The 12,992-nt window shown below is 41.0% G+C and overlaps 1 protein-coding gene across 1 annotated transcript in view; it reads left to right on the top strand.

The window, feature by feature from the left end:
* The first annotated feature begins 2,178 nt into the window (after positions 1-2,178).
* The window catches only part of LOC128026478 (extracellular tyrosine-protein kinase PKDCC-like), a 35,473-nt gene continuing 24,659 nt past the window's right edge, over positions 2,179-12,992 (top strand). Inside the window, exon 1 of the mRNA XM_052613664.1 lies at positions 2,179-3,287. Within this exon, the coding sequence (XP_052469624.1) occupies positions 2,583-3,287 (705 nt within the window). The 5' untranslated portion in view covers positions 2,179-2,582. The remainder of the gene's footprint in view (positions 3,288-12,992) is intronic.

The following is a 12,992-nucleotide window of genomic DNA, read 5'->3' as shown; positions in this document are numbered from 1 at the left end:
ACGCATCAGTCCATTGTCAAAAAATAAAAATAAAATAAATATTAGGCTACTAAAAATGCAAATGTATGCTTCTTGTGTTTTGGGGGTGATAATGACGCGACCACCTCTACTGATATTAATGAGCCATTATCATGCAGGCAGATAACATTGTTAGTCTCTCTGCACGAGTCCAACTGTCATGCATACCATTCATTAGCAAAACTAACCTTGTCTAAACAGGATTGTAGCCTGACAGTCATTCTTGACTTTTCTGTATGTGAGAAGTGTATTGGATATATAAACTTAAATGTAACATTTCATTTAGGCTACTGACTTATTTATTAAATATATTGCACTGAAATAGTGTGCGTTTATTTTGTCTGAACGTTGACTTTATTAAGCATATATTAGCCTACGTCATCCTGTTCACGTTGAATTTGAATATTTGTACAGTAGGTTATTGCGTAAATTGGTAAATCAAGCTTATGTACCGTACACGTATACATATCCAAATAAAGCTTATACAATTATGTTTATTTCCATTCAGAACCTGTCATTATTATTAGCCTATTTTTTATTATTTTAACGTCCATAAAATGGAGCTAAGTGCAACAGTTGTCATCAACATTGGCAACATGTTTCTATCATTAGTTTGTTTTTAGCTTTATATGCATTGATAACCCATATTAAATGTATTTTGTCTTACAGTGCGAGGCCCACGTATAAACTTAACTTTAACCCATTCACGACAACCATCGCAAGCACACCAGTTTTCTCCAGTCACATTAGATTGAAACTATCATCACTTAATTACATCAGCTTAATTAGTAATATAAAAAGTGAACGCATGGCAACATTTAAAACGGGGGCTTCTGCTCATCTGCTATTATTGCTGCAGTTTCCAGGTTGATTGAATGGGTTAATTAGTTGCTAACAGCATAGTAATGCGTGCTTGATGGATAGCCGTGTGTGTCCCTGGCATTCGGCTCTGCGCTGTTCCTGGCCAGAGCTCTCTCTACGAAAACAACAACAACCTATATATATTTGCATGATAATCATAATTGCAGTTTATCACAAAGACGGCTCTTATCCGAAACCGCTGTAGTGTATGACTTTGTGCTGAACTTTCGGTGCACTTACGAGGTTGTTGATTGATTTCTTCGTTTATTTACTCCGAGTCTCCAAACACAACAGGCTTCGTTTTGGTAGTCCCGGAATGCCTTATCTCGCGCGAGTTTAACAAAAAGCTCACAAGTGCCATGTTTCCATAATTTCTCTCCCCCTTTGCCCGCCCGTGTCTGTTTTTCATTTAAACTTTTACTTGTCCGACCCCAGAGACATAATTATACACATTTTTCTTTTCGAAAGTCAGAGGGACTTGCAAACTGAGCCGAGTCTAATGCGGTGAAAAAACACAATTAAATGCTTGCTTAAAACATTTGGTAAACACACACAGACACGCAGCTAACTGGATGGATGTTTAGCCATATAGGCCTATACTTTCGAAATGGTTTAATTGTAATGTTTTAAATCTATTAAACAACATTTGGTGGTTTTAACCCGGCTTAAGGCCTTACGAAACTAACAAATAGACAAATGTAGCCTAATGTTCTCGAAAAGTTGATATATTCTGTTAACATATCAGCTAATTAGGGTTTGGAGTGTTATAGCCTAAAAACAGGCACTTTTTTTTTATTTAACTTAGGTTTTATCAACATATTTTTATTTATCATTTATAAAGTATACATATTATTATTATCATTATTATTATTATTATTATTATTATTATTATTATCATTATCATTAATATTAGGCTATTATTATTATGAAGTAAAAAGGAAATATGACGTGTTTATTGACTCGCCCTCATGTCCTTCCAAACCTTTGCACGTATACGTTCTTCCTTGGAACAAAAAGAGAAATTTTGAAGAATGAGTTGGTCATTTGTTTTCCTTCAGTGTCAATGAACAGCAGACAAACGCATAAACTTGCAGGGTCCTTTTGGTCTGCTCTTCACTTAAAGCTATAATATGACTTTCAGAGTTTTGAAATAACCTAACACGTGATGTATGCGTTCCTTTTTGAGACTGATATCATATCAAGTCAATCACCGTTCATTGTCAAAGACATTCTTAGAAACTTGAGCTTTTCACAGAAGAACGAACTTCATGCTGGTCTGAGGGTGAGTAAACGATGACAGAACTTTTATTCGGAGGTGAACTATACCTTTAAGCCTGAACCGCAGCTTTTCCATAGTAGCAGGGCCGAGTCGACTGCCAGTCAAAGTGACGTCAGTCGCGCTGAGGCACAGCGCCGGTGCGCGCGCCGAGACCCCCGTTAACTGGGCGCACACGCAAGTGTCACCATGATCAGCCTTATATGGGGTGGATCTTAAATCATAACTGCGAGATGAAGACGTGAATATAAGGTACATTCTTCTGAGCGCAGCATCATAGACTTCCGTCGCGATCCTGCACCCTCGCGCTGCGCAACGCTACACTACGGCACGGGGCACGGCCAGACTGCCTACAGCTGCCAGGCGGGTAGGCGCAGGCTGGAAGGGGGGACACGTTTATTTTCTGCTAATAATAATAAGCAACAAAATGAAGAGGAGAAAGATGGTGGTAGCGGCGGGCTTCTGCCTCTCCTTCTTCACGGGCACGCTGATGAATTTATTGTTCATTCCGGGATTCGAGCACCACGGCGAGCGCGTGCATCGCCACCACCACGAGAACCAGAAGCCCGACGCGGACGCTCCTGCCGGGCTTCGCGTCGACGAGCTGCCACCCGTCGAAACGGCAACCGTCGGGCGACTCCCGGTGCTCCAGCGGCAAATACGCGAGCGACTGGACGAGATCCTGCGGTACCGTCAGACACGGGCGCACTGGGTCGGCACCGGACCGCTGGAGCGCAGGCGACTCATGGACTTGGAGCTACGCAGCGAGTGGGAAGCATACAAAGGAATCGGGAAAAACAATAACTACGAGCAGTCTCAACCGACTCCCGCTGTATCCATAGCAACAAAATCACACCGGGAGTTTACGCGCGAATCGGTGCTCGGCTGCAGCAGTATTGATAACGTGACCAATGTCCAGTATCTGGGCTCAGGATACACAAAGGCAGTGTATAAAGCGACTATAAACAGCAGCTTCTCCGTCGCGTTAAAATCGGTGGATTTCGGGGGTCACGATATGGAGAATTGTGTGAAGAAATACGGGTCGTCGACAGACTGCTACAAACTCGCATCCTTCAAAATCGTCAAAGAAATGACACTGATGGAGAGACTGCAGCACCCTAATATTCTCAAGGTAATACAGTTGGCTATGATTTAATAAAGCAATGAATAAAGATCATATTAGCTCATTTAAAACCACACTTTAGGCTACACGTGCACACTAAAACTTCTTCGTTTTAATATTATTCACATCTGTTTAAATGGTCACAACGATTTCTGTCAGTTCTACCGAATTTTCGACTCATTTTACAACAATTTCTTCACCAGCAATTTCATTCAAAGTAGCTGAATCGGTGTAATAAGCTAGAACTCATCAATGATTGCTATCAAGAATAAAAATAGTTTTGGGCTAAATGTTAGTGGATTAAATTTTACATTGTGTGTTTACACGAGTAACATAATAATAATAATAATAATAATAAACATTAATGTAATAGGAATTAGGTTTAAATGCTTGTAAATATTCACTGTTATTCTCACTGTTTAATATTGAAGTGAATGGGTAACTTAACATGAACTCGCGTGCACATTGTAGTTGTATCAGTTAATGTGCTCATTAAAGCAATATCTAAAAATAAGTAAAAAAAAAAAAAAAAAGGCTATAACCCAAGTAACTCAACAGACATCAGGCATTTCCAAACACGCGTTTAATTACTGTGCGTGAATTAGTACATGTGTGAATATTTACGCCTGGAGCATCTAAATCAACATAGGTTCGAGGTGTGTGTGTGTGTGTGTGTGTGTTAACAATTACCCAATCATTCAATCAACAATGACTAAAAATGGATATTGGCTCATTGTCCGCGTATTTAGTCCCCACTTTAGGGCGCTCAGAAACGGCTGTGTTTTGCCTTGTGTGTAATTTATTTGACACGAGCGCCTGTGTAGTTGTTGAAGTCGTAATCAGCTCTTGTAAACATAAGCGAACGAGAATCTGAAATTAATAGCCCTCGTTTATCTTCTGCCTCGGTCTTCAGGCAGTCCTGCAGTGTAGCCAGCCTCAGAAATGAACCAGGCTCTGTCCACAATCAAATAAATACTGTAGTGTTGATAAATGTTATTTCATAGCTGATAAATGCTATAGCCTTTTAAGGGTGATGTTACATGGGAAGGTGGGTGTGGTCGGGGTACACCAGTGTGCACAAGTGTAAGCTAGAGAGAGAAGGAAAATAAACGAGGAACACGTTCGGTTAAATCCAGTCTGTATTGTGTCAGTTATTGACAAATCTACATGGTGTCAGAAGAGGTCGAACATGGCACAAGGTCTCCGCCGTATTGATCCGCTCATCTTCGACGAGCACATTGCTGACAACTGGAGCAAATTCGAAAAAGAATGGCGCATATATTGCAATGCTGGTCTATCTGACAAATCGGAAAAGGTGCAGGCGTACACGCTGCTGAATTTAGCGGGCCCGGACGCTGTGGAGAAATCCGAGGCTTTCACGTTTGCAGAGGGAGAGGACAGAGAAGATCCCGAAGTATTACTGAAAAAGTTTGCAGAACTCTGCTTGCCTACAAAGAACATTATAATGGACAGACACGTCTTCAACACGACTAATCAAAAACCTGGTGAGTCCATTCAGTCGTATGTTTCCACTTTAAAGTTACTCGCAAAAAAATGCGATTTCAGAACTTTAAATGATGAGCTAATCCGTGACCGCATAGTTTGCGGGATTGAAAGTGACGTCGTGCGGAAACAGCTGCTCCGCGAAAAAAACCTGACGTTGGACTCTGCAGTTAATATATGCCTGTTGTATGAGCAATCTGAAAAGAGCACAAAAGAACTGAAACACGAGACTGAAGTATGTGCAATACAAGAGCGCTGCATCAATTGCAACAGATATCACGTCCCTGATAAACTCAAGTGCTCTGCTTTCAATAAACAGTGCAACAACTGTGGAAAATGGAACCATTTTGCAAAATGCTGTAGATCAACTCCATCATACAAAACGGCGCCACAGTCACAAACTCGTGATTACCATCCCAAACGAACTACTGCACAATTCAGAAACTACAAGCCTAATCGGGTGAATGAATTAGGCACGAATCTGGATGCCCCTGAGGACACCTTCTATTGTGAGACAGTGGATGATGTTTCGCAGAAAGGTGAAATATTCACAACAGTGCAACTGACTCACGGGCTTGGCCAATTGAAACTAAAGGTGGACACAGGTGCCAAGTGCAACGTTATATCCGCCCACCAGTTACATCTCATCGCACCCTCAGCTCACATAAACAATACTGAAAAAGTCAATCTTATTGCATATGGTGGGCAAACCATCAATACTGAGGGCACAACGATACTAGATTGCGAACAAGGCCAACTAAAATTCCATGTGGTAAATCGCAATGTCAGACCACTACTAGGATTGCAAGACAGTATAGCTATGGGTTTGATACAGTTAGGACCACATGTGCATGCTGTACAAAACCAAGAACCAGAGGTACAAGAGTTCAGTGATCTGTTTGACACCACAGTGCTTGGCAAACTGCCTGTTGTTTATCACATGCGATTAGACATGTCAATAGCGCCCTCTGTCTGTGCACCTAAGAAAGTGCCCATAGCAATGAAAGGGAAAGTCATGGCAGAGCTTGAGAGAATGACTACATTGGGTGTAATCACCCCTGAAACCGAAGCCACTGAATGGGTGTCTGCCATGGTCGCTGCAAAAAAGAAAGATGGCTCTGTAAGGATCTGCATAGATCCAGTGCATCTCAACAAGGCACTCCTAAGGCCCCACCATCCACTGAAAACCATTGAGCAGGTCATCGCTGACATGCCGGGTGCCAAGGTTTTCAGTATTCTCGACGCAAAATGTGGATTTTGGCAAATCCCCTTGGACGAGGCATCCTCGAAGCTGACCACATTCATGACACCTTTTGGCAGGTACAGATTCCTGCGCATGCCGTATGGAATTTCCACCGGCAGTGAAGTGTTCCAGCGATCCATGGAGCAGCTCTTTGATGCACAACCATGTCAAATTGTGGTAGATGACATACTAGTCTGGGGCTGCACACTACAGGAACATGATGAGCGACTGAAACAGGTACTCCACAAAATCCGCAGCTGTAACATGAAATTAAACCCCGACAAGTGCAAATTTCGTGTCACCTCAGTTTCCTACATAGGCCATCTCCTGACTGCTCATGGCGTCAAACCCGACCCCGACAAGACCACAGCTATTCGCCAAATGCCAAAACCTGAGGACAAACAGGCCTTACAACGATTTCTTGGTATGACCAACTACTTATCAAAATTCATTCCACAATACAGTGATGTTACAGGCCCTTTACGTGAACTGTTGAAGCAGGATGTGGAATGGTCATGGCATGAGCTGCAGGATGCCGCTTTCCAAAAGCTGAAGGACGCTGTGTCCAGTCCCCCAGTATTGCAATACTTTGATGTCACCAAACCTGTCATCCTTTCAGCTGACGCATCCCAACATGGACTGGGTGCTGTGTGTCTTCAGCAGGGCGCTCCTGTTGCATTTGCTTCACGCGCCCTAACGCCAACTGAATCTCGGTATGCCCAAATCGAGAAAGAAATGTTGGCATTAGTATTTGCAACTAAGAAGTTCCACGACTTCATCTATGGTCGACCTGTCACCGTGGAAACAGATCACCAGCCCCTCATCACAATTTTAAAAAAGCCGTTACACACTGCCTCAGCACGTCTTCAAAGTATGATGCTCAAGCTCCAACGTTACAGTCTCAACGTGATTTATAAACGGGGCAAGGAACTCTTTGTCGCTGATGCCCTATCACGTGCTCATCTCCCCTCCACTGACCCTCCCCTTTCGGATGACCTACTAGAGGTTATGACACTTCAAGTTCTCTCATCACAGCGGACAGAGGAACTCCGAACTGTTGTAAAATCTGATCCCACATGCCAAAGACTGGTTAACATGATAATGCATGGCTGGCCGAACTCTTTCAAAGAGCTTTCACATGACCTCCGCCCGTTCTTTTCCATGAGAGAGGAGTTTGTTGTTGATGATGGACTGATTTTTCGAGGACAGAGACTCCTGATACCACCATCGCTACAAAGTTACTACGTGACTCAGCTACATCAAGGCCATCCAGGTCTGGCGGCCACAAAACGCAGGGCAAAAGAAACAATGTACTGGCCCACGATGAATGATGATATAGAGAGAGCAATCTCTTGTTGTGCACCTTGTAACGCCCTTAGACCACATCAATCACATGAACCGATGCAACCACACAATGTCCCTGATCTTCCTTGGATGTTCACTGCGGCAGACATATTTGAATGGCATGGAAAAATGCATTTGGTTCTAGTGGACTCATTCTCCGGTTGGTTCGAGCTTGACCACCTACCTGACATGAGAAGTGTCACTGTAATTGCAAAACTTAAGAGACACTTTGCCGTCCACGGCATTCCTCAGACGCTCATGACAGACAATGCACGGCAGTTTGTATGTAGTGAATTTTCTGGTTTTGCACGTGCATGGGACTTTGAGCACATTCGTAGTAGCCCATATTACCCACAATCCAACGGGCTTGCAGAACGTGCAGTGCGATCTGCCAAGCATTTGCTAGAGAAATGCCATAGAGAGCACAGTGACATTCAGGCTGCTTTACTCCACCTGCGTAACCTTTCACGCGCTGACCTGCCATCACCTGCCCAACTGCTCCTCTCTAGACGGACGAGAACTTTTCTTCCTGAGCTGAAAGACAGGCTGATGCCCTCTGTATGCAGCAACGTCCAGGCAGCTCTTATCAGGAGGAGAAAGGAAAGCAAAGCATACTATGACCGCAATGCCCATACCCTTCCACCCCTCGAACAGGGTCAGACAGTAAGGATGCAGACGGCTCGTGGTTTCGACAAACTGGCAGTTGTACAGGGCCATGCTGCTCAACCTAACAGCTATGTGGTGACCTCTCAGGGCAGACAATACGTAAGAAATCGACGTCTGCTACTCGGTGTTCAAGAGCCTGCGTCCACTGATTGTTCAGAAGATGATTACAGGCCACTTCCACCAGTGTCACCTCCTACAAACCTCTTGTCATCTACAGTATCACCACCTCAGAGCGAAGCACCTGCCACTGGTGTTGTCGCTCAAACTGCCCAACCTGTAGTGACTCGTTCAGGGAGAGTTAGCCATCCTAACCCACGTTATCAGGACTATGTAACTGGTTAGATATGCCCGTCACAGTTATTACAGTGTTACCTGTTATACTGTTTAGTCATATGTTCAGTTGGTGAGTGTTAGCTTAAGGGAAGGGATGTAGTGTTGATAAATGTTATTTCATAGCTGATAAATGCTATAGCCTTTTAAGGGTGATGTTACATGGGAAGGTGGGTGTGGTCGGGGTACACCAGTGTGCACAAGTGTAAGCTAGAGAGAGAAGGAAAATAAACGAGGAACACGTTCGGTTAAATCCAGTCTGTATTGTGTCAGTTATTGACAAATCTACAAATACAATTATACTGACAGGCTTACTTAAAACTGCATTTGAATTTATTTCATTGATGCATTTAATTAAATCAATGAATTTGATTTGTTTTAACAATGAGAAAATTATTTAGTAGACCTTTAGGTATGGCTTTAGTGCTTCTACTGATACGGTGCAGCTAATATGAAGTAGATTTTGATTCATAAACAGATCAGATCATGTTGCAATGGTAAAAATGTTCCTGAAAATCAGTTCTAAAAGGTCAATATCACATTTTAATAAACGTTGTTTCTGGGAATCAGTCCAACCACTGCAGAATCCATAAATTAAAACAGTTTACATCTTGGAGTTTAGTTTTGTTGATATATCTCATAAGCTTGATATGTGTTTGGCCTACAGTGGAACACATCCCCCACATGGCTACAGAGGCTTGGTTTATTTCATTTCAAACTAGCTGTAACCGTTGAGATCCCGTTATTGAAGGCTTTATCAGAAGCTGTATGTAGATTGGGGCCGCCGACCTGATTTCATTCTGTGTGCTCGCTGCAGGAGACCAACGGTGCAGGACCCCAGTTAATGAACTCACACAAAAGAGTTTATGGGCAAAAGAACATCATCAGTGTTATATCTCACTGCTCACACAAAGACGTAATGCTCTAAAGTGATCAAAGACAGCTGCCACAAAATGCCATCAAGTCTTTCGAAGTTTAAATTGGTCACTTTTTAGTTTCTAAATATGAACAACCTTTTAAAAATTAAAACAGATTCACAAAATTCACAAACCTCACTATATTCTTGGTTTGAAATGATAGCTCAACATTCTTAAAAAAATGCAATATAAATATATATATGCAGTGCTTAGCTGTCATATGAATGTATTTTTTTAAGTATTTTATGAATCCAAATTAAATGTGGCAACAATTTTGTCTAAAACACTGTCCAAATATGGAAAATATTTTATATTTAGACTTATTTACAATGCTTATTTAAGCCATATTTTTATTATATATATATATATATATATATATATTTTTTTTTTTTTTTTTACAGATTTTTAGTTATTTGTCAAAGAAACAAATGATCTCAATTTAACCTGTTAAATGTCACTCACGTTTTTGAAGATAGACTTGAATGTGCATGATACAAACCTAAATTTGTATAATTCATGACTGAAAACATTTTGTAACATGATTTTTATGTGCCATTTACATGGTAATGCAATGTCTGATTTTAAAATGGGTTTTGAAGGATGAATTTTGAGATTTTATGTTTTCAAGTGATAAATAACTTCTGATGATTTCTAAAATGTGATAGAGAAAAAGGCAACGAGGAAGTCTTTTTTTTAAACAAAGGTCAAAGCTCCTTTTGTAATGTAGATTTCTGAGGGTGCACTCTTGTCATAAATTCATCTATTACTTTTCCTACATAATGTTTAACAAAAAATATTGGTAAAATATATATTTGGGGGGTCTTAGACCTTTCCAACGATATATAGTTTGTCAAGATTAGATAAGATTTGATTGTAATATATTATAGTCAACGTAGGCGTCCCGTATACATTTAACAGGTTAAAGAAAGACAAGCATAAACCTATAAAGTATAAACAAAATGATTTAGGTATAAATGCAAGGCATTTTCTAGTGTAAAGTTTCTTATATTTATTAATGATCTATTTATGTACCGTCTATTTTACATTTTAAATGAACTCAAGTTTGATGTAATAATAATACCCAATTTAGTCGTTCATAACAGTGACATTGTTCAAATACTCGGCTGACATGTTTTAAAAACTTTAGTTGCTATTACACAAGCTCGGATGGAATATGAATATGGCGTCAGCTCCCACACATGCCACATTCTGTAAGTGCCACGTCTCACTTTAAATGTACCACTGCTAAGAGTTTCAGAGCCGGCGGCTGGCTGCGATCAGGCCTGCGTTCTTACAACTATAATAAATCAGCAACATTCATCCCATAATACCTCTCCCTATAAACCTTTAATGATGGAGCACATACACAGATATTCCTCACATGTACCTTCCTTGGTTCTTCTCCCTCGCACCTAACCAATCAGGCCCAGAAGTGTTGCTTTTCATTTGCTTTGGCAGCCGCCGCATCAGACAAAAATGAATGGCTTTTTTTTTCTTTTTTTATTATAAGTTGTGAGGTCAGAGGTGAGAAGATATGATACGGCAGGCTGATTAGCACCAGGCCGGGTTCACTCAGAGTGCGCACAGAAAGGATCTACAGGTCGTCCTGCCATTGGCCTGAAAGAGGGAGGTCACCCTGCAGTGATGCCTCTACTCAGTTTTCCAGGGCAGATTCTGAAGTCTTTAACTAACATGTCTGTCAAGCAGATCCCCTTCTTCCTCTTACAAGCGAGGGCAACACCTGTTATGTAAACAGTCATGATTGGTAGTGGTGGTGCTGGATCTGGGTGGACAGGGAGAGTGGGCTTATTCATGTCCGTTTGCCATGTCAGCACAGATGTGCACAGGATTAATTTAAAGACACCATAGGGAAAGATGCAAAATGGTGTGTTCCTGTTTAAAGGGATAGTTCACCGCCGCTTATCTCTCAAATGGACCATTGACACTCCTAATTGAGATTGTAGATAGAGTGTCAGTGGTCCATTTGAGAGATCAGTGGTGTTAATAATGCACGTATAAGTCTGCGATCTGCCTTAAAGCAAAAAGAAGTAGCATCACACGCCAGCCATGTTTCCCATTCACTTCCATCGTAAGACTGACAGACTGCAACAGTTTGAGTTAAAAATCTTGGTTTGTGTTCTACTGAAGAAACAAAGTCACCACAATCTTGGATGCCCTGGGGGTAAGCAGATAAACATCAAATTTTCATTTTTGGTTCAACTATCCCTTTAATAACCACCAAACTTTTCTGTTGTCTTAAGTTGTCCAAGTATTAAATTCAAAGTATAGTTTGTGCAAAAATTACATTTTTGTCATCTTTTAGTCAATTCACGATGTTTAAATCCATATTACTTTCTCAATTCTGTCAACACTCAAAAGGAGATATTACACAGAATGCGAAACAAAAGTAGGTGGTGATTTAATATAGCATACTTTGGTTCTTACGTATACACTAGAGCAGTGGTTCCCAACCTTTTTCAACTCGCGGCCCACACAACCAAACACATATGTTTGCGTGGCCCACTTCAAAAAAATTAACTGACCCCGCTATTGTTGGGTTAATAACTTAGTACTCAGAAGCTAGATTTTAAACTATATTTATTGAATAAACTAGGGCTGTGCGATATGGACAAAAAAAAAAAAAAAAACTATCGCAATTTTTTTGATAAATTTTGCAATTGTGCTTTTACAGTCATAAATGCATTCAGGATTAATTTGAAACGTATTTCCAAAAGAAAACCAATCAGAGCTTTATCAAAAAGTTGTAACATCTCTAGAACAGACATAAGTCAAAATTATCACTATAGTGAAGATGTAAAAAAATTTATAGACTTGTGGCAAAAAAATAAAATAAAACTTTTTTTTCTTTTTTGCCATGCATTGTTCATAGAGCTCATTAATTGTAGCGGTGCCTCAGGTGTTTGCAGTGTGTATACAGTATGTGTATGCGGTCAGCAGTGAGAGCGCATAAATATAACGCAAAAGCACATTAAAATAATGCACGAGTGCGAATCTCTCTGTTCGCAGCAGATTTCCTTTGCTCTGTCACAAAACCGGTCGTGCTTGCTCAGATACACGCTGCTTTGCGAGGAGAGAGTGTGCACACTTAAAACGTGTCTCCTCTCACTTAAACTGCATCCTGTTCACTAACAAATTCACTCTATGCTCATGTGTTAGACACGTTTTTATTTCTAGCCTTTTACCGCAGTGAGAACGCTCTGATCCGTCAACATTGGCTCAGAAAAAAGGCGCATCACAGACAGTGTGTGAACCTGGAGTTAGGCATATGCGCATGCTCAAATCGTGATTTTAGGACGTTTTCTTTTAATCGCACAGCCCTAGAATGGACTAGAAATGAACAGAAAATAATTGGCGGCCCAGCTGCAATACCACGCCGCGGACCACAGGTTGAAAACCACTGCACTAGAGTATGCATTCGCAATCTCAAATTAAAAATTGTTTACAAAATTTTTTTTTGCACTGTTTAGTTTGTCCACAAGGTGGCAACACTGCAAAAGCCTGTTTTTTCACGGTCAAAAAGCAAACAAATGAAATGGAGCAGCAACAACAAACTACTGAAGATGCAACAACAATTGGTGTGTTGACAAGCATTTGTGTGAAAGGTTTAAGAGATACTCATGACTCTTCGCTAAACTAGTACAACGACATGTTTATCAGTTATAACTTCTGGACAGAAATGGTGCAGACACT

This window comes from Carassius gibelio, chromosome A13, assembly GCF_023724105.1.
Source record: "Carassius gibelio isolate Cgi1373 ecotype wild population from Czech Republic chromosome A13, carGib1.2-hapl.c, whole genome shotgun sequence".
Taxonomy (NCBI): Eukaryota; Metazoa; Chordata; class Actinopteri; order Cypriniformes; family Cyprinidae; genus Carassius; species Carassius gibelio.
Note: the sequence above shows the minus strand (reverse complement) of the source record. Positions and strands in the feature narration are given on the sequence as shown.